Source organism: Talpa occidentalis, unplaced genomic scaffold (assembly GCF_014898055.3).
Source record: "Talpa occidentalis isolate TD23 unplaced genomic scaffold, MPIMG_talOcc4v2.1 talOcc4.11, whole genome shotgun sequence".
NCBI classification, from domain to species: domain Eukaryota; kingdom Metazoa; phylum Chordata; class Mammalia; order Eulipotyphla; family Talpidae; genus Talpa; species Talpa occidentalis.
Window position 1 is genome coordinate 22,028,883 of NW_023601104.1, and position 27,012 is coordinate 22,055,894.

The 27,012-nt window shown below is 35.9% G+C and overlaps 1 protein-coding gene across 5 annotated transcripts in view; it reads right to left on the reverse strand.

The window, feature by feature from the left end:
* Positions 1–2,175: 2,175 nt before the first annotated feature.
* The window catches only part of RAB27A (RAB27A, member RAS oncogene family), a 56,622-nt gene continuing 31,785 nt past the window's right edge, over positions 2,176–27,012 (reverse strand). For all 5 annotated transcript variants that reach the window (XM_037502520.2, XM_054701674.1, XM_054701676.1 and 2 more), the window contains exons 2-6: positions 20,054–20,228; positions 14,126–14,211; positions 12,358–12,461; positions 9,446–9,569; positions 2,176–4,441 (exon numbers count right to left, since the gene is read on the reverse strand). In XM_037502520.2, coding sequence (XP_037358417.1) covers positions 4,243–4,441; positions 9,446–9,569; positions 12,358–12,461; positions 14,126–14,211; positions 20,054–20,206 — 666 coding nt within the window. In that variant the 5' untranslated portion in view covers positions 20,207–20,228 and the 3' untranslated portion in view covers positions 2,176–4,242. The remainder of the gene's footprint in view (positions 4,442–9,445; positions 9,570–12,357; positions 12,462–14,125; positions 14,212–20,053; positions 20,229–27,012) is intronic.

The following is a 27,012-nucleotide window of genomic DNA, read 5'->3' on the forward strand; positions in this document are numbered from 1 at the left end:
CTCCCCAAACTTCGGACCTCCTCCCCAGTAGCAATCATTTATTTTCACTACCTACCTAATTATTTTCTGTACCTAGACAAAGATGTTTTTTGTGTCTGTGCGTGTCTCCACTTTCTCGTCTTTATAACTCGAACATCCTGTTCACCCTTTTCTGCAATTTCCTGTTATCTCTCTCCCACCACTGGAATATGAATTCCGCAAGGGCAGTGATCTTCCTTTTGATGGCAACTGTATCCCCACTGCCTAGAACAGTTCCTGGCACATAAAAGCATTCAATACACATTTTATCATCAATGCGTATTAATATATCTCTTAAACTCTCATTCTTTTATCTTTGCTGAATTCAGTTTAATTTCTTACTACCTAGCTTCTAGTTCACAAATTCTCTCAACTTTGTCAAACTTGTGGTTTAACCCCTGACCATTAAGTTTTGAGCATCACTGGCAAAATTTTTCATAGCTGGATCTTATTTTTTGAAATTCAAACCAGTCTTTAATTATGTTATCTTTCCCCAGACATTTCAGTTTCTTTCGTGTTAGTAATTATTTTTAAATGTTTTTCTTTATGCTCCCCATCTAGTAGGTATATTATTGGAAGTTTTGTGCGTGTTTGGGGTTTTTTTGCAAATACATATCAATTTAAATAAGATCCTCTATACACACATGTATTTGCTGCTGAAAGTTCAAACTGTACATCAGAAATTACACTACAAATCAAATTTTTGAAAACCAGGAAATCTACTTAAAGCACCCTGCCCTTAAAGCACTTAAATCATACTTACAGCACCCATAAGCTTGAGCCTTAAACCAGTATAAAAGAAGAGTTATGGTTATAAAGCAGGTTATAGTCACAAATTCTTAGGGAAACCAAAGACATAGACTGGAAATTGGCTTTGTGTGTGTTTAGGAATAGAGGACAAAATAAAGCCAAAAGCAAACTATATCCAGCATTAGATTATTGTAAGTTCTCTCTGCTGCTGCTATTGTTGCTATTTGTTGTTTTCTGTTTTATGGGAAACAGGGGTAGTTTTAAGCCATTTCTTTTATTTTCTTGAGAGATCAACACTACCTTTTAATATTTTTTATATTTTATCCAGAATTATACACAGTTACAGAATTTTCCAGTTAGTTATCCATATTGCTAATAGAAAACCCAGAAATACTAGTTAGAGATCTGTAGTTTATAAAACTATCGAGCAAAACATTCTAGATTTTTAGCTATCCCTCATTAGCTTTAAAAGACAAGAATATACTTCTCAGATTTCCTAATTTCTCACATAAGCCTTTCTAAACATTTGTAAAGCTGTTTAAATTTTCAAATTCTCTTCTTCTGTCTTTGAATATTAATGATTCCTATTTTGAAAACTTTTTCACTTCACCCTGCTCCTCTTAAGTCCTTTCTTCCATCCATCAGAAATTATCTGAGTAACCATTGTGTACCAGGCTCTTTTCAGGGAAGGAGAAACACAGTTTTGAAGAAAATTGCCTAAGTCCATGTTCTCAGACATTTATATCTTAGTGGAGGCAAACATATAAATATATAAAGTGCTCATGAGTGGCATGTGAAAAGTTAAGCAGGATTAACAGGTCAGGAAGCGACAATTGGTTGGGATCACTGCAAAACTGGTTCAAGTGACTACAATTTTACATAAGGTGATCAGTAAATTTTTAGACAAGGTGACATTTGAACACTCTCAAAGGATGGTAGATGGAGCCATGTAGCTACAGGAAGATTAGCATTCCAGGTAGATGGAAGAGCAAGTATTTCTGAGGCAGGAACCTACTTGACTGCTGCAAGAAGGCCAATGTGCCTGCAAAAGGAGGTGTGAGGTGGTAGTAATAGGAAATAAGGTCAGAGGATCTATCTCCCCACATATCTTCCCATGTCATTCAATAAATAGCTATGACCTTCCCAATGTTTCCTGCATTAAATATCTCCCAGGTAAGACCTTAGTGCATGCCCTTGCCATCCTTGTGTTCATTTGAGAGTGGCTTGTACAACACTTCTTGAATGTTTGATGAATTACCTTCTCTGAACATGTTGTCTTGGCCTGCCCCTCATCAAGAACCTAATGGAATTTTTGACCCTGGATTTGGTTTTCTTTAGTATTATTACCTTTAGATGGAATTTCTTTGTGATAAGAAATGAAATTACATTCACACACAAGCTTGACAGATGAGGCCACTTTTTATTATAAGCTTAATTGGCACGAAGTTCACTGAAGATACACTTTACTTTTACATCGGCTTCTAAATAGAAAAATACATTGATGCACAAAAAATATATTTCAATATCAAATTTAAACAAATTATTTCCAAATAGAATACATGTTATTTCAGTGATTAAAGGTGGTTTGTACGTGCACTATATCATGTGTACATATAAACATATGCTATGTTTAAGGCCAGTAGAATCTGTAGCTAATTTGCTCATTTGGTTCTTGAAAACTAAAACAAACTGTCTTCTTTTTGTCTGTATAAATAGACCATATAAAATGTTCCCTGACCTGTATCTGTAAAATTGTGATTTACTCCACTGAAGTTTTAGGGCAGCTTTAGAAGGCACTGCTTGGGACTACGATCCTACCCTTGAAATGTTTGAATCTTCTCCTCACTAGAATACCCAACACAAATGTGTAGAACTTAATGACTTCTTAGGATAGAAAGACATAGATCTCAGTAACCCCACAGCTAAGCCAGGGGTTGGAGGGGTGGGTGTGGCCAAAAAGAAAAAAATAAACAGGGTAAGTGCTCAATAAAAAGTCATTTGAAAATTATCGCATAAAAGTAATTCTTTTCCATCATAGCTGTACTTTCCTAGTTACAGTTCTACCAAACATTTGCTACCACAACATACATTTACTTTTACTTTTTTTAAATTATATGTAGTATTTCTTCCTAAATAACCATTAAGCTCTATGGAAATTTTAATCTACCTTCTTTAAATCCATTCAACAAACAAGAATTTCCCCCCTTTGAACTTTATAAACAACTGTCATGAAGCAGATATTAAAACCACCTTTAATTTGGTATAAAGACACTTTTGCAATGCCACAGAATAGATGAGCTTGGCAAGACCCAGCAAATAAATGCCCCTGATATCAATGAAAAATACAGGCTATAGAAAACTTGATTGTTTTTATATTGAGCTACAATACAAATATAACTGCGTAAATACAAAAATCTATCTTCCACCAAATGGCAAATAGACATTTTATATAATTAAAACTAATTCCTTCAATTCTACCAATGTGAAAAATAAAACAAGTTGTAAATATCAACCATACAGAGCCTGATGGTTAAGACAGAAGATTAGTAGTCACAAGCTAATTAAACTAGAGTCTGACAATGCCAGACCAATATAAATATGAAGAAAAGAAGCTAAATGTTTACTTATCACAAATAACTTCAGCATAAGCACCAGCTATGTTCAAATGTGGCCAACATATTAGCCAAGTATAATTGCACAGATCACAGTGAACTGAAGCCATTAAAAATCTAGGTCCCGTCAATCAACTTTGCAGAGCAAGGGGAACATGGCAGGGAGATAGAAGTCCCACTTAGGTTGCTCATATTACATTAAGCCACCCTGACCCCAACCCTTCTCAATTTCTTTCTGACCAACAAGAGTCACATTGAGTGTATACAATTGGCCAATCCAGTTTATTCAGAGTCTACAAAAATTGTCATAATGTGCCATATATTCATATAAAAGAGAATGCACATATAAACTAATGTACAAGGACATCAAACTGATGTATATATATATTCTTAATTTTCAAGTGGTTTAGATGGCATTTTAAAAGGTCACCAGTTGTACAAGCAGGGTCTTTTAATTTGGATTCAAGGGTGATAGTTTTACAATTTTGTTTAAGATCTAGATTGTGAGTCTCAGGGCCTATCTATATTAAGGCAAGTTACAGTGTTTTCAGACATGCTACATTCTAAACACTCTTCTGTGGCTACAAAATCCTGAATCCTGATGTACTACAGTGGCCTAAGTTTTTCTAAGGCACTTTTGGCTATGTGAAATGTCTTTCCTAACTTTCAGGCTGAATCATATAGAAATATTATGAAGCTGCAGCAAATTAATTTTAAAACTGGATGCTTTATTCTTAGGTCGAATTGGGATGTTAAGAAGAAGTTTGTACAAAATGTCCATTAATCTCTCTTTATGCCATGTATCACCCACAGAGAAGATCACAGACATGGGCCACTGATGTTTTGTGTCAGTTGCTTGACTTCAACAGCCACATGACCCCTTCTCCTTTTCTTCACTCATTTGATCAAGGGAAGTGTGACCGTTGGATCGCACCACTCCTTCAGGAATCCAGGATTTATCCACACACCGTTCCATTCGCTTCATTATTAGATCCAGGAGCATCTCAATTGCTTGGCTTATGTTTGACCCATTGGCAGCGCTAATTTCAAAGTAGGGGATTCTGGAAGAGAGAGACAACTCCGGTAATAACATGTGGAGGGAAAGGTCAGTGATCTTTGCTCTTGATAATTCAACTTAGAAAAAAAGTAGAGTATAAATGTGTAAGACAATAAAACCATTTTCCCATCACGGGACGATTAAAAAGTGAAAAAGTTAAAAAATAATTCACATTGTGCTCCTAATGGAGAGGCAGAACTTTTGGAAATTTTTATTCCCTTTTCATAAATGATTAAACTGAAGCTCAAAAATGTGAAGTAATCTACCCAATTTCATAATGCTGGAGGGTAGCAGAGCCAGTCTGAATCCACAGCTGGATTCCACAGCTGGAATCCACAGTGACCAACTTGACCTCAGACTCTCCTGGTTCCAAGCTTACATGATTTGTATGAGGATTTTCTAAACAGATAAATCTTTTTTTCTTACTGCATATGAAAAAAAAATTGCTGACAGAAGAGAAATTCTAGGTTGCTGCTGTATTTGTCAGCAGCTTTGCCACTTGTAACTTCAGGCCGTATTACTGTGCCATAAACTTGAAGACATTTTGAAATGTATCACATCTCAGAGTTCTTCCAGGACATCAATCTTATATTTGCTTTGTTATCCAAAGACCTGCCATACACATGTAATTTTTTAATAATTTTCAAAGCATTGTTTCAAAACTGTAAGGCGGCTTTTCCATAATCTTGAGAAATCAGTCTTCTTTTGGTGGCCATCCCTTCCTTATACATCTGAGTTAGTCTTTGCAACAGAATTAATCAATGCCAGATTCGTCCTGCTTCTTAATAAAGCCACGAAAGTAGCAATAAAATTGTAATTCCTTAAACTGCTGATTTCATGTCACCATTAAGACATGCGACCAAAATGCTCTTAGATGTAAAAACCACGAAAGACAGTTATTTTAGCAGCTCAGAAAGGGTCGCACCATTGAGTTCTGTAAAATATTCCTTACATTTATAGGGACTTTAAAATCCTACACTATTACATTTCTTGGCAGATGTCTCTGTTTTCCCGTATAAACTACATCAATGATTCTGCTTACAATGGCAGTTACTCTTTTATTCTCCATGGCAAGGAGTGCTTTTTACAGAGTTTTTTATAACTTCTTAACAGACCTTCTCACAAGTGTTTTTGCATTACAAAGAAGCACATTAGGGAGTACATGTATATGGATGAAGACTCTCTATCCATTGTGATTCCTCAAGATGCTGTCTTATTATCCTCACACTTCTCAAACAAGCTATCAGGCATTACAACTGGACCTCTGTGATTCTATCCTGCTTTAGTATGGCTCTTGAAAACTGGTGAAGAAACTATATTTCATTTGAGCATTTATCCACCCATCTGTGAGTTTTACAAGACATGTTGCTCTGCTGATTTTAACATGCCCATGTTCAGAGCCCTTCATATGTTAACTCTAAAGTATCTTAATCAGAGAAGGGTCTACTAGGCAATCTAGGTGATCTTAGCGGTTTTTAAACCTGTTTGGCTACCTGTTTAGTTACTATCAATATTTTCTCCTCCATCTTCATCTGTCACTATATCCACAAAATGAAGATCATGCATCTTACCCACTCCCCTGGTCACAGGCAGCTTTTGATTACCAAATATGAAACATGCATATTCTGTGAGGATTCAGCAAATATCTATTTATTGAATACCTAAGATGTTGTTAAGAACTGTGGATAGTTTGAAATACTGCCACTGTTATAGGAATTGAATGTTGGATTGAGAATTGTCAAAATTTAAATACTTACATTTACTTCATCATCCTTTCTCAATTATATATACCCATGGAAAAGCATTTAATTTCTACAGAACATTTTTTCTCTTTAAAGACTTTATTTATTAAAAATAAATAAATAAATAAAGACTTTATTTATTTATTTTTGTGCAGAAGAGCTGGTATGTAGGCCATAGGTGTGGGGGATGAGAAGATTCACCAGAAATAGAGTGGGTAACAAACTTATCTTTCAATTAAAAGGATATTTTCCTGCCTTGGTGAACCTTCAGGTCATGTGACAAGGAATCAGATTTTTAAAAAATTAAAATTTTTAGGCCAACACTCAGTTTTCTGCACGATCAGGGTAATGTGGTTTTTGTTTCTACAGGAATAAATGAATGCTAGAGTTGACTCCTCTCCACACTCAGTTCTTTGAGTAGCCAGAAGAAAAGTGAATTAGATGGCATCTACATATAAGACCCTAAATTAAGACTTTTGTTGGCATAATAAAATGATGGCCCAGAAACAGAAAAGAGTCTTGTGGTCACATATGAAATTTGATTATTCAGCTTGTCCTGAATGCACCGAGAATCTAGTGGATGGAGTTAGTATATCTTCATGTCCAAATCTTCTAGATATTCACTTTTAAAAGGCATTTGTCCTCTTTATTTGAACATTTCTCCACATCTGTAAACTGGGTATAACTGGCTCATATGATCCTTGTAAGGTGCAAATGAGATAATACACATATATAGCCAAGCCTGGAAACCAACAGGTGTTCAATGAATATTAATCTAATGGTTCTTTTATTCTCTAAAAATGATGTTCTGCTTTTCCTAAAAGTTAGGCAAAAATTTAGTAATCTTACTAAAATTCAAAAGGATTAATTGTCCCCTTATAACCGTAGAGTGGTATTGTTCCTTCTGTCCACATGGTGGTGCTAATGTAGTATTACCACGGAGGAAAATCCTGTGCTGCTAATAGTGACAGCAGTCTGTAAATTACCCCTTAATGGCCATTTGGAATATATGCAGGACACCAACTTTAGTGTACTTTCAAAAAACAAGTCACAAACTTTAAAATAAAATGAGCAAAATGATAAACAGTTTCAATCAATGAAGGGACATTATCACTTGTTTTTTTACCAAAATATGCAACTCATGCCACAAGTCAGAATCCACATCGAACTGGTTTCTTTTCTATTATTTATTTATACAAAATTAGAAGATGCTAGTTTCCAGTTTGAGGTTGCCAGCGATGAAAGCAATAGTATTTAATGATTCTAATAAGTGGTTCTAGCTATTTGGCTCACATGTGGATCCAGACATTACGGAAACATTCTTCACTAAAGAAAGAAATGAGCCTCCTTATTTTTCACAGACTGTTGCATGCTAAATGAATATGCCTTTACTGGAAAAGGAGAGTGTATAACTGCAACCTGGAAGATTGTACCAAATGAAATCAAGATCTTAAAAAAAAAAAAAAAGGAAAGAAAGAAATCAAGATCTCCTGAGTTGTCTGGGACTCTTGAAATCAGTTTGTGTATTTAGTTCTAAATACACAGTCTGTGTATTTAGTCTGTGTATTTAGCAATGTGTGTGGTTTTTAAAAATGTACAATGACACATCATTAATCCATTTTTTTGAATAAAGGAAAGATGTCATCAAGTTAGCAAAGAACCAAATGCCTAGAGATTAACTATTCATACCTCCTTTCTTCCAGTTCAGACTAGATAAGACACTGAGCATACTGCTGAACTAAATAACTTGAAATTCCAGAAATGGTCTGTATTTATATTACTAATGTTGTAAATGAATGTTTTAACTCATCCTTCATCCAGAAACCTCTGAGCACCTTCCTTTATCAATAGCCAGCAGCCTGCAGTATGGAAAAAACCCATCTTACATTCGTTACCCATTTTTCTTGCACAGCCCTTGGAATATGTACATTCATTAGAGTCACAATTTTCTCTATTTCCCTCAATTCTGAATCAAGAATGAAAGGCTTAATGACCACCAATTACCTTCCATGCATAAAGCAGAGTGTGGCAGAACATTTAGGCATGGCCATTTTTACTCACAGAGTGATGTTCTTTACCGCCCACCGTGGCTGGCACTCCCTCAGGACAAATCCCAAGACCCTAACCAGTCTCTATTACAGCAGCTATAATGAACTGTGTAAAAAAAAAAAAAAAAAAAAAAAAAAAAGTATTCCCTATACTTTAGCATGGATTCCCCATTGGTAAGCCATTGAATTCATTTCCCACACCTATTCATGACACAAGTAGACAAATGCTTCACAATCTGCATAGAAATTATTTTGTCCAACTATACTATCAAGGAAAATAGCTGTTGGCAGGTATACCTGGTAACTTGGCATTACATCAGTGTTTCTCAAAGTACTGTCCTCAACCATCAGCAACATCAGGGAATCAGACATGTAAATTTGGGGGTGCCATCCCAGATGCACAATCAGAAACTGTGGAACTCAGCACTCAGGTGATTCTGATACACACTTAAGTTTGATACCCAACAGCATCATCAAAAGTGAGAATGCTGCTAATGTTGCATTCCACTTTCTCTTCTATATCTGTTATGAGTTTGTAGCTATATTAAAAAGTAGCTTAGCACTAGAGTGAACTGTAACTTCTTAGACTGACAGAAATACAAGTGTGAACAAACCTTTCTTTTGCTCGTTCTCTGCCTTTATTGACAATGTTATTCAATGCAACATCCTAGAAAGCAGTATTTTACACTTGTTCTAGAAAAACTTCATTGGTTTACCAAAGAAATCAATGTTGGGTAGGAAGTGACCTAAGAGATTCACGTTACAAATTAATCACTTTTCATAACAAAAAATAAAAAAAGTACAGGGAATTGGGGATGAATGGATTCTTGGTCTACCAGTAATAAACGTACTGATATTTATCATCATGCTCCTAACTCACCCTTATTGCTTTTGTCTTCTGTCAAAATAGAATCCCCATTCTCAGATTTACTTGTCCCAGCACATCAATATTTGTGTGGCAATGTTCTTCATTAAGTCTGCAAAGTTTCTGAGGCAGAAAAATGTCTTTTTCCAAATATCTGTATATTTTAGAGAACCACTTTTGAAACAATAATTCATTTTTATGCTTGATGACAAAAGGGAGTAGGTATTTGACACCTCCCAAAGTCTACATATTAGCGCATTAATTTTTTTGGTTTTGTCTTTTGCATTATCCATTCATGGGCAAATGTTTGTGCTGGAAGTAGTCTCACTATAGTTCTCCACAAAAATACTCACCCATATTTCTCAGCAAGTCCTCTGGCTTCCTCCTCCTTCACTACTCTCTGGTCTTCCAAATCACTCTTATTTCCACATAACACTATGTCTGGATTTTCACAATATGCATGCATCTGCAGCTGACCTATTAAGAAGATAAGAAATCTACTGTAGATAAACAAAAATGTGAGTGTGTGATCACACAATAGCGCTTTGAAACCTGTACATGGATACACAGATATGAGGCAGACCTCTCCTGCCTCGCCCGCTGCTCCCCTCAGCAGTGTATTTCAGTCAGTCTGCCTGTTCTGTTTTCCACTGTCTCTAGTAAATCCTCTCACCACGATCCCCACACCTCTGCCCTGTACCCCAGTTCTAATATGCATAAATAAATAAATCTTTTAAAAATAATACATAAATAATGAAAAGAAATTAAATCATACCTGATGGGGATAACCTAATAGCACCTCAATTAAAAATAAGTAAATAAAAGTTTGAAAATGTAATTAAATCAAACAAAAGTTTCACTAAGCTAAATGGTTTTATCTCCCAGAGAAGGAAAATAAACTTTTATTTCTTAAACATCACATCCTATAGCAAAATTACGGCAGTCTAAACTTTCACAATATGACATACCCCAAAGTTCATGGCCTACTTTTTATTATGGTTAACCAGAAAAGTGTTGACATTTCAGTTCCTCATACTGAAGTTATGTTCATTCTAGTTTCGCAAGTGAGAGTCAAGTTGACAAGAATATAATGAGCATTAACAAAGACCTGATATTCCATGGAGAATTTCAAGACATTGATCTTTTTCTTCAAGGGGCAACTGGGGAACATGACGTATTCAGGGAGGACCAAACTATGTACCAGTCTAATAAAAACCATGCCCTTTCTTCCCTGGAAGCTGTTAAGCTTGCTCTCCTCACATCCTTGAATAACAAACCACAATCTTCTTTCAGGAAGTCCCCGCCCTGCCTTTAAGACCTGCTTCTCAGCTATATCTAGTGTGAAACCGCTCTCATCTCCAGAGTGACTTTGTGTCCTGTTAGTGACTTATATGTACAGCGTTGTGATTGTGAACATGAACTCAATGTGCCTGAGATTAAACCCCTATTCTGCCTTTTATTAGCTGTGTGATCTGTGCCTCAGTTTCCCCATCTGTAACAATAGTATTTACTTCTTTAAAGTATTAAACAGCTCTTCAGTACTTAGTGACCAATTCAGTTTAAAAAGAGCACAATAGGCCGCTGAACTGAAAGCCAAAAGTTCCAGGTCTTTGAATAAATCTCTTTAAGGCTCAGTGTCCTCCTCCTAAAATAAGGACACAATACCCATATGAAACGCTTCACAAGGTGAGTGTAAAGATCATTCAAAGTATGTGAAAACACTTTGAAAGACACAATGCACTACATAATTTATTTTAAAACTGATTTTTCAAACCAAGATTTTCTTTTTTTTTTTAAGATTTATTTATTTATGCATACAAGAGCTGGGGTAAAGGCCAGAGATGTAGGGGGTGAGAGGATCACCAGAGACAGAGTGGGGAACAGAACAGGCAGACTGACTAAAATACACTGCTGAGGGGAGCAGCGGGCAAGACAGGAGAGGTCTGTTTAGCCATGTGGGTTGCTCCCTGGCCAGCTGGGAGATCGAACTCATGCTGCAGAGGCTGCGGATTGCTTCATAGTGCAGTGCTTAACCCCTTGCGCCACCAGGGAGGCCCTAAACCAAGATTTTCTATCTTCAGAACCCCAACCAATTACTCTTTCATAATTTTAAAACACGAAGTAATTTTTTAAGCAGTAGATATTCTTACATGTGTTTTCATTTTAAAGATTTGGATGTTAACAATTTAACACTATAAACTTCCCCAATAGATTCTCTAGGGTCATACTATTACATATAACCAACAGAAGGAAAAGTTCATTTGCAAAGTGCTATCTGGTCAAGCAGAATTTTAAATGGCTTCTAGCCAATTATTCAAGAGAAGAGGAATTCTCGAAAGAGGCAAAATTAAGAGTTATATAAGTTGTGCTAGGAAACACTTTTGCTAATGCAGTTCTAGAATTTTCCATGACAGGATCTGCCTGACAAATGTTTTGGCCCTGAAAGAAGAGGAGGGACCTCTAAGCACAGAGGAGATGTGGAACTAGAAATATGATCCATTAGAGCCTCCAAAAGGTATTTATGTCTATATAACTTATACTTTAGTATCGAGAATGGTGCAGAATAGCACACAATGGTCACACATATATTTAGAGATTGAACTTCTCTAATTCTTCATCTGTTAAATGGGAGTAATAGTCTCCTGTGCAGAAAAAAGACTGATTAAGAGATGACATGGAGGGCCTCCCCGGTGGCGCAGCGGTTGAGCGCTGGGTTGCGAAGCTGCGCGCGGCCTCTGCGGCGCCGGTTCGATCCCCGGCTGCTCCCCGGCCACCAGAGGAGGGTCCCACATGGCGCGCAGACCTCTCCTGCCGCCCGCTGCTCCCCTCAGCAGTGTGCTTCGGTCCTTCTGCCTGCTCTGCTCCCCGCTCTGGCTCTGGTGAATTCTCTCGCCCTCCCGCGCTTCTGACTGTACCCAGTGCATGTATAAACAAAACAAACAAACAAACCAGCAAACAAATAAATAAAGCATGCCTCTATAAAAAAAAAAAAAAAAAAAAAATAGATAAAAAAAAAAAAAGAGATGACATGGAAAGCACTGCCTTCTACCTGGAGTATGGGAAGTACTCCACAAACCAGTTAGTAGTACTAGGAATAACAGAGATTTTAATTAGACTTTACCTCTACTCTAAAAGCCTTACTCCTTTAAACAGCATTTTAAGTGGCACTAGGAACTCCTCCAAAATAACTTACAAGAGAAGTAGAATATGAGAGCATGCTATTGTGGGGAGTAGGAATCAGGAGGTAAAAAACAATAACACTTACTTATCCAGTTTCTCACATTGAGAAAACTTTGCTCATTTGTCAGATCAAAAAGCAGAAGAAACCCCATAGCATCTCTGAAGAACGCTGTTGTCAGACTGCGAAACCTAAGAACATGAAAGCAGACTAGTCACCTAATCCACACTTGAAATACAAAGTTAGTTACCTGCAGTGTCCTGAGTCTCTTACAATACTTCGTTAACAACCAATTAGATGTTTAATAATGTGCCACTACTTCTAATAATTTCTCGTTGTACATACATACTGTAACTCCTAGTTATACAATATTTAGTGAGTTTTGCTATTTTAAGTGATACTTTTAACAGTATAAAATTATGCATAAAACCAATGACATTTGTTATCTTACAAAATATAATAGATATCTAGAACAAGAAAGAATACTTGCAACTTGATCTAGACCTTGTAAAATGCCAACAATTATCAAAGTTATACTTGGAATTTTCTTTTAATAACAATATGTGTAAATGGTTCTTTAATTTAAAGAAAAACAAATTAAATGATACTACAAATAAATGAGACAGTTATCACTCACATAAGTTTAGTTGTTAACAGACCATGTGATTTGAAAACCCAGCCTGCTAGACAGGAATGATAAGAACTAGCTCTTGATCCCTTAGACTCAGCTAAGAATTTATTGTACATGAAGAGTTAAGTAGGCCAAAAGCAATGGCGTTGGCTGTGTATCTTTTCCTTGTCCTATAAAAGCATGGTTGACTTGATGTTACAATGTATTCCATGATTTTTCTAATTTCAGTCTTTGCAGAAATCTCTGGTCTCTAATAGTCATTTGTTGGCTTTAAGGTGGGTGCACTATTGTCTCTCCTCCCTATCTTTCCTGATATTCTCCTTTCCAAGACTGTGTCCTGCTATCTCTACTATTTCTCCCTCTAACCATCAGTTTCCTCTTACTTTGTCTTCATAGTTACAGCCTATGCCTACAAGTACCAGGCATAGGCTCCAGGGAAGAAAATAGCTCGTCTGTGTCATCTAATCTGCTATATCAGGTTTTCTTAAACATTTCTAATCAGTGTTCTTACAAAAAGAATATCTTTCAGAGATACATACCAAAATAGTTATCACTGAAATAATCTGATGCCTGGAATTTGCTTTGAAACAATTTGGGGGGTGGGGTGAGTAGTAGTAAGGCATATATATAAAATAAGACCACTGTAACTGTTGAAATGAATACATGAGTTCATTATATTGCACATTCTACTTTTATATATACTCTAAGTTTTCCATAATAAAAAGTTAATAAAGTCCTTCAAGGAAACTGAAAGAAAACAGAAGCTGTACATAATTAAAAGCAACTTTATATCAAGATTTCATGTGACTTATTTTGGTCAAGCAATCCCTGACCATATCAGTTAATTCTAACCAGATTTTCCACTAGGTTTCAAGAATCAGGTAAAAATAATACATACACCTATAGCTTCCTTTGTGGATGTGTAAATATAGGAAAAGAACATAGAAAAGTACACAAGCCTAAAAAAAAGGAAAATGCAAAAGAGAAGCAAAATGATCCATTTTGAAAAGATTTAATTTTTTTCTTTGACTTGTATGAAATAAAGCCGCTATTATCATGTCTCAAATGATAAAGTTCCTGCTAATTTGGCACCATATCTTATCCTCAGGTGCAAATCAACTAATCAGCTGGCCTTTTCCTGCTCAGGTCACTGTGTTAAAAGTATAGTTGTTGCCTTTTTCCTCCTTACTTTCAGTAAAATATACAAAACTGAACATCTCATACCTCTCCTGCCCTGCTGTGTCCCATAACTGCAGGTGAATTCTCTGGCCTCTGCCAATGGCTCCATCTGGCCCATTAGCTCTGTACACCTGAAAAAGCAAAATGAAAGAGAGAAAAATAAATTCTAAGACTAGTGAGCTCTTCTTACTTTATTGTTTAGTACAACTTCCTAAGCATCTAAATTTCTAAAGAAAATCCCATCTGTAACAGAACTTGTATTTTATTTCAAGTAACTATCTTTGGACAATAAAATAATGTACATCAATAAATATATAGTCATACTTTTAGAAATAAATTGTGAAATATATAAATGTTCCATAATTTACATTAAAAATAATAAGTACCACCCCTTTTCATAAAGTTCCCCCAGGTCACTAGTTTCCAGAAACATCACTATTATATGACTACTCCCCATCCCATGTTTAAAAGTATTCTTAAAGCAATTCTATGGAAAAAACTTTTAGAATGCAGATAGACCTCTGAAAATGTCTTCTTTCATGAAAGCATTGGCAAAAATGTCAAAATCAAATTTTTCAGAGTTTTGAAAATTAATGAAGTCTTAAAATGTTCAAAGACATTTATTCAAGATAAATGTGTTGATACCAGTAAAACACAGTAAGTGTTCTGCTGTTTTAACTTGTCCTATTCCTATAACCGACCACCCAGGAGTAGGCCACCCCTCTCCACAGTAGCCTTTAAAACCAAAAGATGCACAACTTATGGTAGCTGTGAAAACCAACAGCCTAATAACCACTGTAGGAAGTAGAGGCAGAACATGTTTGGAGTCCCCAAAAGTCTCATCTGAAGAGAACTATCTGGAAGCTGCCTGTAAAAGCTCCATTCCCAGGCCTTATCTTTATTTTACCTAACTTGGTTCACAGCTTTCTCTTTGAAATAGACCTACCCAATGGAGCATCTGTTGAAAACAATTAGGTTCAATTATTTAACATCACAATTAACAGAGCAGCAATACCAATTGTGACTAATAGACCAAACAAAAACCCTTAAAAAGAAAAAATATATAATGAGATGTCCACTGGTAGATGTGAAAAGCTCCAAAATATTCCTTGGAATCTACGAGGTCAAGCTCATGTGCTGGACTGTACACATGCTGGGAAAAACCTGAAAAGGTCCTCATCTCTCACCTCTGGCTGACCTTGAGGTTCTCATCAAACACAAAGAGAAGTCTAAGAGTTGTAAATTGCCTGCAAGAGCATTAAGCACATGTCACAATACACCCCCTTCCATACACATACACAGCCCTTCAGAAAAAGCTGGTTCAAGGAATTTAAGAAATCTTTGTAACCACTCATTAACTGACCACTAAGTTTACTGAGCAGCAGCTTCAGTAGCTACACACAACAACAACAAAAGCAGACTCAGATTTAACCCAGGAATGTCACTAAACAAACAGCAATAACAATTACAACAAAATGAACAGCAAAAAAGAATTCTCAGAAAGAAGGAAGAATCTGGATTTCCAGAGTTGCTACAATATATAATTAAAAATGTATAGTTTTCAACAAAATTTATAAGACACACAAAGAAACAGAAAAGTATGGACAATACATAGGGAAAATTGCTAAGGAAGTCCTGATGTTGAACTAACTAGAAAAAGACTTCAAATCAGTTACTGTAACTATGTTGAAAGAACTAAAGGAGAACAAGTCTCTAAAATTAAAGGAAAATATAAGAACAGTATATCATTAAATAAAGGAAACAAAGATGTGTATATTTACAAAAAGAAGTAGAAATTCAGTAGTTAAAAAGCATAATAACTGAAAGGCACTAGTCACTAGAATATTCACTAGTGGGACTCAAGAGCAGTAAGAGAAGAAACAATCAGTGAATGGAAGCACAGTCAGTTGAGATAATTCAATCTAAAGAACAGAAGGGAGAATGAATAATGAATGAGAAAAGTGAAGAATCTCAGAGACTTATGAGAAATTATCAAGTATACCATCATATGCATACTAGGAATCTTATAAAAAGAGAAGAGACAAAGGAGGCAGAAAAAAATGTTTGAAGAGGGCCTCCCTGGGGGCACAAGAGGTTAAGATGCAACCTATGAAGCTATGAGGCTATCCACAGCCAGTGCAGTTTGATCCCTGGCCAGGGAGCAACCCACATGGCGCAGCAGACCTCTCCTACCTTGCCCACTGCTCCCCTCAGCAGTGTACTTCAGTCAATCTGCCTGTTCTGCTCCCCACTCTATTTCTGGTGAATTCTCTCACCACCCACACCTCAGCCCTGTACTCCAGTTCTTGTATGCATAAATAAGTAAATCTTTTTTTAAAAAAGAGTCAAAATGAAGAAATAATAAAAGCAGCCCAAATTTAATGGAAAACATGTGTACACTCAACAAACCTAATGAAATCAAGAAGGATAAACTCACAGAAATATACTATATACATCACCATTACACTGCCAAATCCAAAGATTAAGAGAGTGCCTTAAAAGCAGCAAGTGAGAACACACAAGGGATTCATACACACATACATACATACAAGGGATTCATTACATGCAAGGGATCCCAATGAAACTAACAGCTCTTTGTCATCAGAAATAATGGAGGTCAAAAGACAGCAAGATGACCTAATCAAAGTGTTGAAGAAAAAAAAGACTATCAACTAAGAATTCTACATCCAACACAGCTATTCTTTAAAATTGAAGAAGAGATTAAGACATCTTCAGATACACAAAAATTGAGAATATTCATCATTAGCAGACCTGTGCCACAAGAAATAATAATTACAGTGCTTCAGACTGAGATAAAAGCAGTAATTGGTAAGCAGTAATTCAAATCCACACACAAAAAAGAAAAATCCCAGAAAAGGTAACTACAGAGATAAATATAAAAGAGAGTAGAAACGTATTTTTAACTGTTTTCTCCCAACTGATGAAAAAACACCTGCATAAAGTAATAGTTATTAATCTGTATTGACAGACACACAATTTATAATGATCTAATTATTATGAGAAAAAGATACAAAGAAAGAAAGGAAACAGAGCTATAATAAAGTTTTGTACAGTATTAAATTGGTTTTAATCCAAATTAGATTGTTAAAATTTAAGATAATTAATTTCCAAGAGAACTACTAAATAATAATATAGTAAAATAATGATAAGGGGATTAAAAGACCTAGAAAATATCTATATGATACAAAATTGTTACAAACTTCAGCCCAGTGTTATTAAACAACAACAATGACAACAAAATAAACAGCAATGCTTATGGAGATACAGTGTAATAAAAAAAAGAGAGATGGGACACACACAAAGCAAGTAGCAAAATGGCAGAGACAGTATCTACCATATCAGTAATTAATTTAAGTGTAAATGGAATTAAAATTATGAATGAAAGTCAGAATAAAAAATCATGCTCTAATTATACACTGTCTATAAGAAACACATTTTTCCCATTTTTTAATTGTTTTATGTTAATTTTATTGAGATAATGTGGATTTGCAACACTATATATGATTTAGGAGTATAGGTTCACATCTCTTCAGATTTATGTAACCAACCATATCTATCCCTGAAGCACCCATAATCCTCCACCATAATCTTTAAGTGCCCTCCCCCCACTGCTCTCCACACCTTCTCTTGCCCTCTGCTAGCCTCAATTCAACAAGCAGATTTCTAGGGTTTGTTTTGGTTTAGTTTTGTGTGTTCCTTTCTTTTATAAGAGACATATTTTGGATTCAAAGATGCAAACATATTACTAATAAAAGGATAGAAAATAAGACACCATGAAAATAAAAACCGAGAGCGTGCTAGAGTAGCTGTATTAATATGAAACAAAATAGACTAAGACAAAAATTGTTATTAGAGATGAAGAATTTTTCATCATGATAAAAGGGTCAATCCATCAAGAATATATAGAGATAAGAAGGGAGAAGTGAACAATTCAACAATAATATTTAGAGATTTTAATGTTCACTTTTTCAAGATTGAACAAGTAGGGAAGTAAATAAGAAAAAAGAATATTTGCACAACAAATAAACCAAATAAATATAACAGACATCTGTTGAACACTTCACTCAATAACTACCAAAAAAAAATTCTTATCAGTCACATGAAAAATTCTAAAATATCAACCATATGTTAGGTCATAAAACAAGTCTCAATCAATTTAAAATTCAAATGATATAAAATTTGTTCTCTAACCACAATGGATTAAATTAGAAATCACTAATTGAAAAGAAATTTGGAAAATTCACAGATATGTGGACATTAAATAACATTCTTAAATATCACAGTCTTAAATGGGTCAAAGAAGAAACACAAGAGAAACTAGAAAATACTTTTGGATGAATGAGAACAAAAGCACAACATACAAATTATTGACTGAAGGTAAAGCATGCTCTGAGGGGAAATTATAGAATACCTATATTTTAAAAGAAAATGAGAAATATCTCAATGCAGTAACTTAAACTTCACCCTTAAGAAGTTAGAAAAATAAGAATAAACTAAACGCAAAGGAAACAAAATAAACTAAACAGTTTATGGTAATAAACATTACCATAGAAATAAATACTTTCATTGTTTGGAAAAATTAACAAAATCAATAAACTAACTAGACTGACCACAGATAAAAAAGAGGGTTCAACCCTAAAAATCAAAAATGGAGTATTATTAGTTCATAAAATGGAATGAAATTTTGATACATGACTCAACATGAAAGAACCTTAAATACATGCTAAGTAAAAGAAACCAGATATAAAAGCCCATATATTGTATGAGTCCACTTATATATGTCCAGAATAGACAAACCCATAAAGGGTAGATTAGTGGTTATTAGTGGCTGGGGTGGGGGTGGGGTAGAAATGAGGAATGACAGCTAAAGTATGGGTATCTTTGCATGATGATGAAATATACTAAAATTAGTGGCAAAAGTTACAAACCTGTGAATACATTGACAGCCACTGAATGGTATATTTTGAATGGGTGAATTTTATGTTATGTGATTTCTATCTCAAAAAGCTATTGTATTCAAAGTTTTTAAAATAAGAATTAATAAATATAATTACATACAAACATTGGCTCTACCAATCTTAAGCCATTACTAAAAATTTCAAAAAGATCCTATTTACAGTCATCAGGTCCAAGTTTGCACAAGACTCACCAGCAGTGAAAGAGAAGACCTAGAGCAGAAAGGAAGTAAAAGGCAGAGACTGAATATGCTCCATTAAAGGGCCTTTGTCACTATAATCTCCTGATCACTATTAAACCTGCTTCATGGTACTCCTCCCTTTTTCAACAAAAAAAAAAAGTAGTTCATGGAAAAGGCATCTCTCCTCTGCAATTTTGACATAATGACCTCCTGCCTTTACCTCCACCACCAAAATAGTTTTCAGTCGACAATCTTAAAAAAACAAAGGGCGAGCCTCCTCTCCCCTTCTTTCTGTACAACCTTGCCTGTTCCTTGGTTACTTCCCAGATCATCATGCACTCCAGGCATTCCACACTCCTACTCCAAACTCACCCTGCTGGCAGCAGCGATGAGTTCTGCCAGTTAGTATTCAGTGAGGAATTGCCCAAATTCTAATTTAAGAGAAGAACCATTAAAAATGACATCAAAGGCAAAAGATAGAACCTACAACACAGGGACACAGAGGGGCAGGATGTTTGTAGGTTTCATAACCAAAGTAGACAAATAACTGTAGAGTTCAGAAGGGAAGATAAAGTCAAAAGTGTACAAAGAGAAAATGAAAAAGAATCTTGACTTTTACTTTTTACTGCTTGGTTTTATATGACATGTCCTTCAGAGAGTCTTTTAAATCCCCTTGTCCAGATTGAACAGAATACACTTTTATATGTTCCCTTCAACTGTAGTCTCCAATCTTTGACTTCTATAAAGTAAACTACACAGACTGGCAAATGTTAACTCAGAGGTTACATTTTTATATAGAAAGATATAGAACTTACCACTCTCTTTTCCCTGAAATCAATGCCCACTGTTGTAATAAATTTTGAATTAAATTTTCCATCTGTATACTGGTAGAGTACACTGGTCTTCCCTACTCCAGAATCTCCCAAAGCTAAAAACTTGATGAGGTAATCATAGTCTCCATCAGTCATGATGAAGAGCTCAGTGGTACACCTGCAAAATACAAACAAATAAATAAAATTTATTAGAAAACATTACAATCCTCCATGAATATAGTGACTAGTTTTAACATTCCATTTGGCAGGTACTTCTGTATCTACATGCCTAAGGGTTCTTTGAAGACAGAATTAGGTATTATTCACTGCCCAAGAATCAAAATTTGCTACACAAGATGTTACTGAAATAGTAAAGTTTTAACTAAAGGCAGTTATTGTAGCACTGTTAGGATAAAAATTCCACAAAAAAAGATAATCAAGATGATAATTGTCACCAAATTTTATATAGAGATCACACAGAACAAAAATTAGCAAAAGAAAGAAGGAAGGAGATTGTTACAGAGTAATAATTCTTAGCATGCAAGTGGTTCCAAACCCCTGCTTTTTCAAAGTTTCCTTTTCTCTTTTTTTACTTGAACATCTAGACAATTTCATTTATTCATTTTCACCTGTCATTGTAGTTTCGTCAAAGATAATGCTAAATTCACAGGAAGATTTGCTTGTAGTTTCCTTATACATCATTATTGTTGTTGTTGTTATTTATTGCATATTAAGTCAGACTTTTCTGGACTATTACTGCTCACTCAGGAACTAAGTCCAAATTTGAGCAACCACTGCTCAGAGACCAGAGTTCCACAACTAACAGATCATTTATCTAAATTTGCTAAATTTATTCTAAAAAGCAATGCTTATACTCTTTTTTTAATAGAGATTCAAAAACAAAAGTACACTTTAAAAAGAAAATAATCTTGTTTTTACCAGCAATACCTAACAATGATTTTTTTTTATCCTTTACAATCTGCACTTTTCATGGTTTATTTTTATCCTTCAAGTAGATTCAAATTATTCAAAATACCAATCTGATTGAAAAATGTCACCTATCACTTCTTATTTTCCTATTGCTAATGTTAATAAACCCTCCTGAAATTCAGAAAAATAAGCAGCTATCTCACTACCACTGACAACTTTATTTGTCCATTCAAGCATACAAATGTATTCACCCATCCTCACACACGCTGCTGCCTTGCAATTAGATGCTGCTGATTCTCCTCTCATCATACCCTTTCCCCATTGTCCCACTTCCAGAAACTGTCATAATATTAAATGCTTCCTACAGGATTATTTCCATAGAACCATAAAATTACTAGACTCAGACAAGGTCATTTATTGATTTTCCAGGTTGCCTTTTTCTACTCCATCCTCAATTTGGTGACTCATCTTATGCTCAAAATTCCTGCTGAGTCCCTAAGGCCATTGCAATATACTACCTCAGTGTGCCTTAGTGCATATTTGCAACTTCACATTCAGCATGACTAGACAGTCAATAAGGGCAGAGTCTCTACAGACATTCATAATTGTATTTGCACACTATAAAGACTAACAGGTGTAGGCCACTGTTAGGAACGGCATTCAACAGAATTCTTCTTCAGAAGACGATGACTTATATAAACATAAATATTCTACTATATCACATCATAGCATCTCAATTGGCACAAAGTTATTTAGAAATAAGGGTTAAGAATTGAAAGCAGATCCAGATCATGTTTAATGAGAAAGCAGACTCCAAATTCTGCAATGAGAATGACACAAAAGACATTGTGACTACCTTATTTCCTCCTTATTTTTAATTTGAAAAGATGATCACTTCTGTATTTTTATGTTTTAAGGCACAGGAAGAAATGCTGTCACCAATGATGACATCACTATTCTAGAATTCTCTGAGCATGCGTGAGTGGTATTCAGACAAATAAAACTATCTCTGCTGCACCAAAATTTAACGGGTTTAGTTATCTTGAGAGAGGACTTACATGTGTAAATCCATAAATGACCTTCATGGCTTTTGTCTTCTACTTGTGTTGATAGCAATATATAACATCTTTCTCCCAAACCAGGGTACCATAAAGCAAGTGTTAACAAACCAAATGCCAGAAAGTGTTAACAAACCAATGCCACACAGAGCAGCACCAAAATTAATCACTTTGTACTCTTCCACCGATACCTTTAGACAGTTATCTGTTTCTTGATCTGAAAATAAATGCACAAATCTTTCACCCTCTTGGGTTCGGTTTTCTAAAGAAAGAAACATAACCCAGAGAGGCTAACTGATCTCTGCAGTATAAAGCACAGGTCTCCTAACTCCAAGTCCAATGCCCACTTAACCCCAAACTTTGTGTCCAAACTAGTTTAGAGTGAGAGTTCAATTTAAAAAAGTTCTACTTACAAAACCATCTCTAATGCTCTAAAACCACTTTGGCTAAAATCAGTTATAGCTAACCAAAATTATGTGGGTCTATTTTTAATAACTCACATTTCTTTGGACTGATTTTAACTAGCTCGAATTAGTTCTGACATGGACAAGCAGGTTCTGATTGGCTCAAATAAGGTCTGATGGTTAGAGAATATTTTACTGATTGGTGCTTAACAATTAAATTTATCTCCAACTATGTCATCCTTTAATTTTATTAAAAGGTTTGTATCTAGTTCAAGTCATCTATAACTGATTTATACTGGCTTAGACTGGTTAAAAAAAAAATTGGTTCAAAACACTCCAAACTGACTGATCAAATGGTCAAACAATTCAAAACTAGACACATAAAAGGATCGTCAATTTTGGGGCATTTGGGTTGTTTCCATAATTACCTATTGTAAATAGTGCTGCAATAAACATAGGAGTGCAGGTGTCCTTTTGAATTAATGTTTTTGTGTCCTTTGGGTAAATACCTAGGAGTGGAATTGCTGGATCATATGGAAGCTCCAATTTAAGCAGGCTGAGGAACCTCCACACAGCTTTCCATAGTGGTTGGACCAGTTTACATTCTCAGTAAAAATCAAAATCAACAGGCAACTATAAACCAGAGACACACTACAGCGGGGGAGAAGGGAGTAGGATGAAAACAAGGGGTGGGGGGTAGGAATTTTACGGGGACAATAACTGAGATGAAAATGCATACATGTGCTGGGCCTCCCCAGTGGTGCAGCGGTTGAGCGCTGAGTTGCGAAGCTGCCCGCAGCCTCTGCAGTGCCGGTTCAATCCCTGGCTGCTCCCCCCGCCATTGGAGGAGAGGCGCAGACCTCTCCTGCCACCGGCTGCTCCCCTCAGCAGTGTACTTCGGTCCTTCTGCCTGCTCTGCTCCCCGCTCTGGCTCTGGTGAATTCTCTCACCCTCCCGCGCTTCTGACTGTACCCAGTGCTTGTATAAATAAATACAAAATAAATCTTAAAAAAAAGAAAGAAAATGCATACATGTGCAAAAATGAAAAACTGATGTAAAATAGATACATATATTTTTTAATTTAAAAAAAAAGGATCATCAGAAGCACCAGAGCAATGGTTTGTTGCTTTGCATGTGCACTGAACAAATTTAAATTTTTACTTAGAATTATTGCATTACAGACAATCTATACCCCCAAATTTATTTCTACCACAGTGTCATTCTTAACTTGAGTGGCTCACATGAGTTACAGTAAACAGGGGGGGAGCAAGGAGAACTGTCATAGGAGAATCTGACAATTAAGGAAAGGTGTGAAAAGTGGCTCAGAATTCCTTCCTTGAAAACTCACCCACCTCCCATTTTATCTCAGGCACATTGCAGCAAAACATTAAACCATGTCCCAACAACATAACAGAGATTTTAAATAGGGAAATCTTTAACAAGTTTGGAGGCCATATAGTGTTTTTCTTAAGTTGGTTACAATGACCAGGCTGGTCTAGGCTAGTACAGACCAGAATTCTAAAGAGTAAGGAAGCTGCAAGGAAATAAAAGCATTCAGAAAGCAGGCAGGTCTTCCAAGAGATAGTAGATTTTTCAGGGTTTGAGTTTGGTGTTGATGATGAGTCTCCTTATCTCAGCTTGCAGTCCCATAAATCAAAGCCTGGAGTTAGTGAATGGAATTATTCTGTCTTCCAGCAGAAAATAATCCTAGTCAATAGCAAACTACAACCCCAAAACCACACTACATGGTTGTCTCATCACTGCTCACCATCGCACAGTGAGGACAACTTCATGTTAAGTTCTGACTGCTGGCAGGGCTTCATATAAAACCATTTTTATATGAAAATTATTGTGTTTCTTATTTTTGCTACTTAAGTGTTGAGTGATATTTCTGGGGGCTCTTCTCCAGAAAGAAAACACTCCATTCCCCAAGGATAGAAAAAAAATGTAAATTAAATTTATGTCAACATTTTAGAGCAGAAAGGGAAACATTTGGGGCACCAAAACAACCCTTTGTAGACCCCATTTCCAGCAAATACTCCTGCCTATTGGTGCTTGGGAAACAAGTTCATCAAAGCTTCCTACTTGCTTCCTATTGGCATTGCTCTTACTAAAAATGGGTTAGCAGCCTAGGTCAGAGGTCCATGTGACAAGCACTTTATATGTATTCGAGCAACAAGCCTCATCACAGCCCTAGAGGCAGCTGGCACATACCACAAACACTTCCTCCTTCATAAGGATCTGCATGCCATTGTATTACAGGTGCCACAATGAAGGGACCACTAACTGGGCAGTCTACTCACATGATAGTCTGGCTTCAATTCCAACGTATTTTTGAAAGACAAAAAAAAAAAAAGTGGAAGTGAAGAGCACAGACTCTCAAATTAAATCACCTGCATTTGAATCCAGTCATGTCACTTTAGAAAATTTAATATCTTTTGCCTTGACTTTTTCATCTGTGAAACAAGAATGATTTCCTATTTTACTAGTCCTAACATGAATATACTTTCTTATTTTAACTTCTTTATCACTGAGGTACATCTTACATTTCACATTCTCACAACGCATGTTGTTGAGAATCATGCTGTTCAATCAGGTGCTGCTGGAGATACCATTTTTCATGTGGTCTCTCCTTTCACTGCCATCTTCTTGCAAGGCCAAGAATGCACCTGCGACATAGTTTCGATTTAATGAAGCACAATAGTAAGCCTATCTCAAAGTGCTGTTGTGGGGCCCGAGATATGTACATATAAAGTGCCTGGCACAGAGTCCTATGTAAGTATTAACTGCTGTTAGCATCATCATCTAGCAACCCAGCTTGCAAGGGTGAATCTGCAGATACTATCCCTGTCTTCCCCAGAACAGCAAGAAAGAACTTAGTCCTTAACCTAAAAACTCATAAAATAAAAAAGCAAAAACCTAAGAAGAGGGCTTTAACCAAAGATCTTTAAAACTCCATATCTCCTTAAGAAAGTATTACCTAAAAAGCTCAAGGAAATGCCTTCTAAAAAGGAAGAAATGCTCCTAATTTGGGACATGCAAAAAATTTTCTTACTCAGCTCAATTCTATCTCTCCTCCTTTCACAAATATTTTTTCAAAGTGCTCTCCACCCTCGCTCTCATCAGATTAGCAAGAGAAGGCGAGAAACACCCACTTCCTCAACATGTACTATGTGGTGATAATTACCCAAAGAGAAAGTCAATGATCTTCCTTATTTAAAAAAATAAAATAGGCTTTAATTGTTTTTCAGGGAATGAAACATGAAAGAGTGGTTTTAATTAAGAGCAAAAGGGAAAGTGCTCTCTCCCTCTGTCTCTGACTTGTGCAAGCGTCTCTCTCTCTCTCTCTCTCTCTCTCTCTCTCTCTCTCTCTCTCTCTCACACACACACACACACACACACACACACACACACACACACAGACACACACACACACCATAACGCAAATTCTCCAGGAAGTTTCCTATTAAAGTCAATCATAGATTCCAACCTTACAATCTCCTACCATTAGGCAGAATTATTCTAAAATCACTGCAAATAGAAAAATCATTTCCTAAAAGCCAAAAAGCCATTTTTTTTTCTTTCTCACCCAAAGGCAGTACAGAGTCAAAGGGAAGAGAGATAATATTACTGAGAATAACTACCAAGTGCCACAAATAATACTATACAATTTTTTTCCTGCTTATCATCCTTAAAAGGAACTTAAAGTCTTATACTATATAGAGACTGAATATTCTCTTAATATGATGGCTGAATATTCTCTTAATATGATGGCAAATAGACTTGGGTTCAAGTTCTTACTCTTCTTTGTGTGACTTGGTTCGAATACTTTAATTCTGTCCACTGTAAAATGGAGATAACCAGATCACTGACCTAATTGGATTGTCTTGAGTATTAAGTGACACAATCCACAGAAAGCTTTTAGCACATTGTTTGGTCTGTGTTAATTGCCCAATAATTAAAACTTGTTTTTAGCAATAATATTACTAATAGCCTTATCAAGTTCTTTGTCACCAAGGCATGTAATGGTACAATCTATTCGTACTGTAAACAGAACTTGAACCTTTAGAAAAATCATAGAAAGAAATTCAATTTCTTCAAGTTGAAATACAATCACCTAGGGGATTATATCCATCACAAAAGCTTCCACAGCATTCCAACAAAACAATGAGTCTTATCTATGTGATCTTGGGCTGGAGTGTCCATCAGTTGAATGCTCTAGTTTCCAGAAGAGAAAACTGAGGCCTAAAGAAACCAATGAACCATATAAATCAGTTTGTAAGAAATGAGGCTGAGTTAGATTCTAAGTCTCCTAAATTCCAGTCTCACATCCTTTTCTAACAAACCAAAATTTTGCCCTCTCTTCATCCTTTCCTTCAGAGCAAGGAAGCTCAGTCATAGTTGTTTTGATTCAGGTATCAAAAGTTTTCTGCAGTGCCTACAGCTATAGTGATAAATGGCTTTTGGGTAAGGCTGGGTGGAGTTCAGATGTTGGAAAGACGGCTCTATATTTCTGCCTCTACAGTGCCTAGATCACAAAGCTCCTTCCTTCTGATGGGTTCCCCCAAAC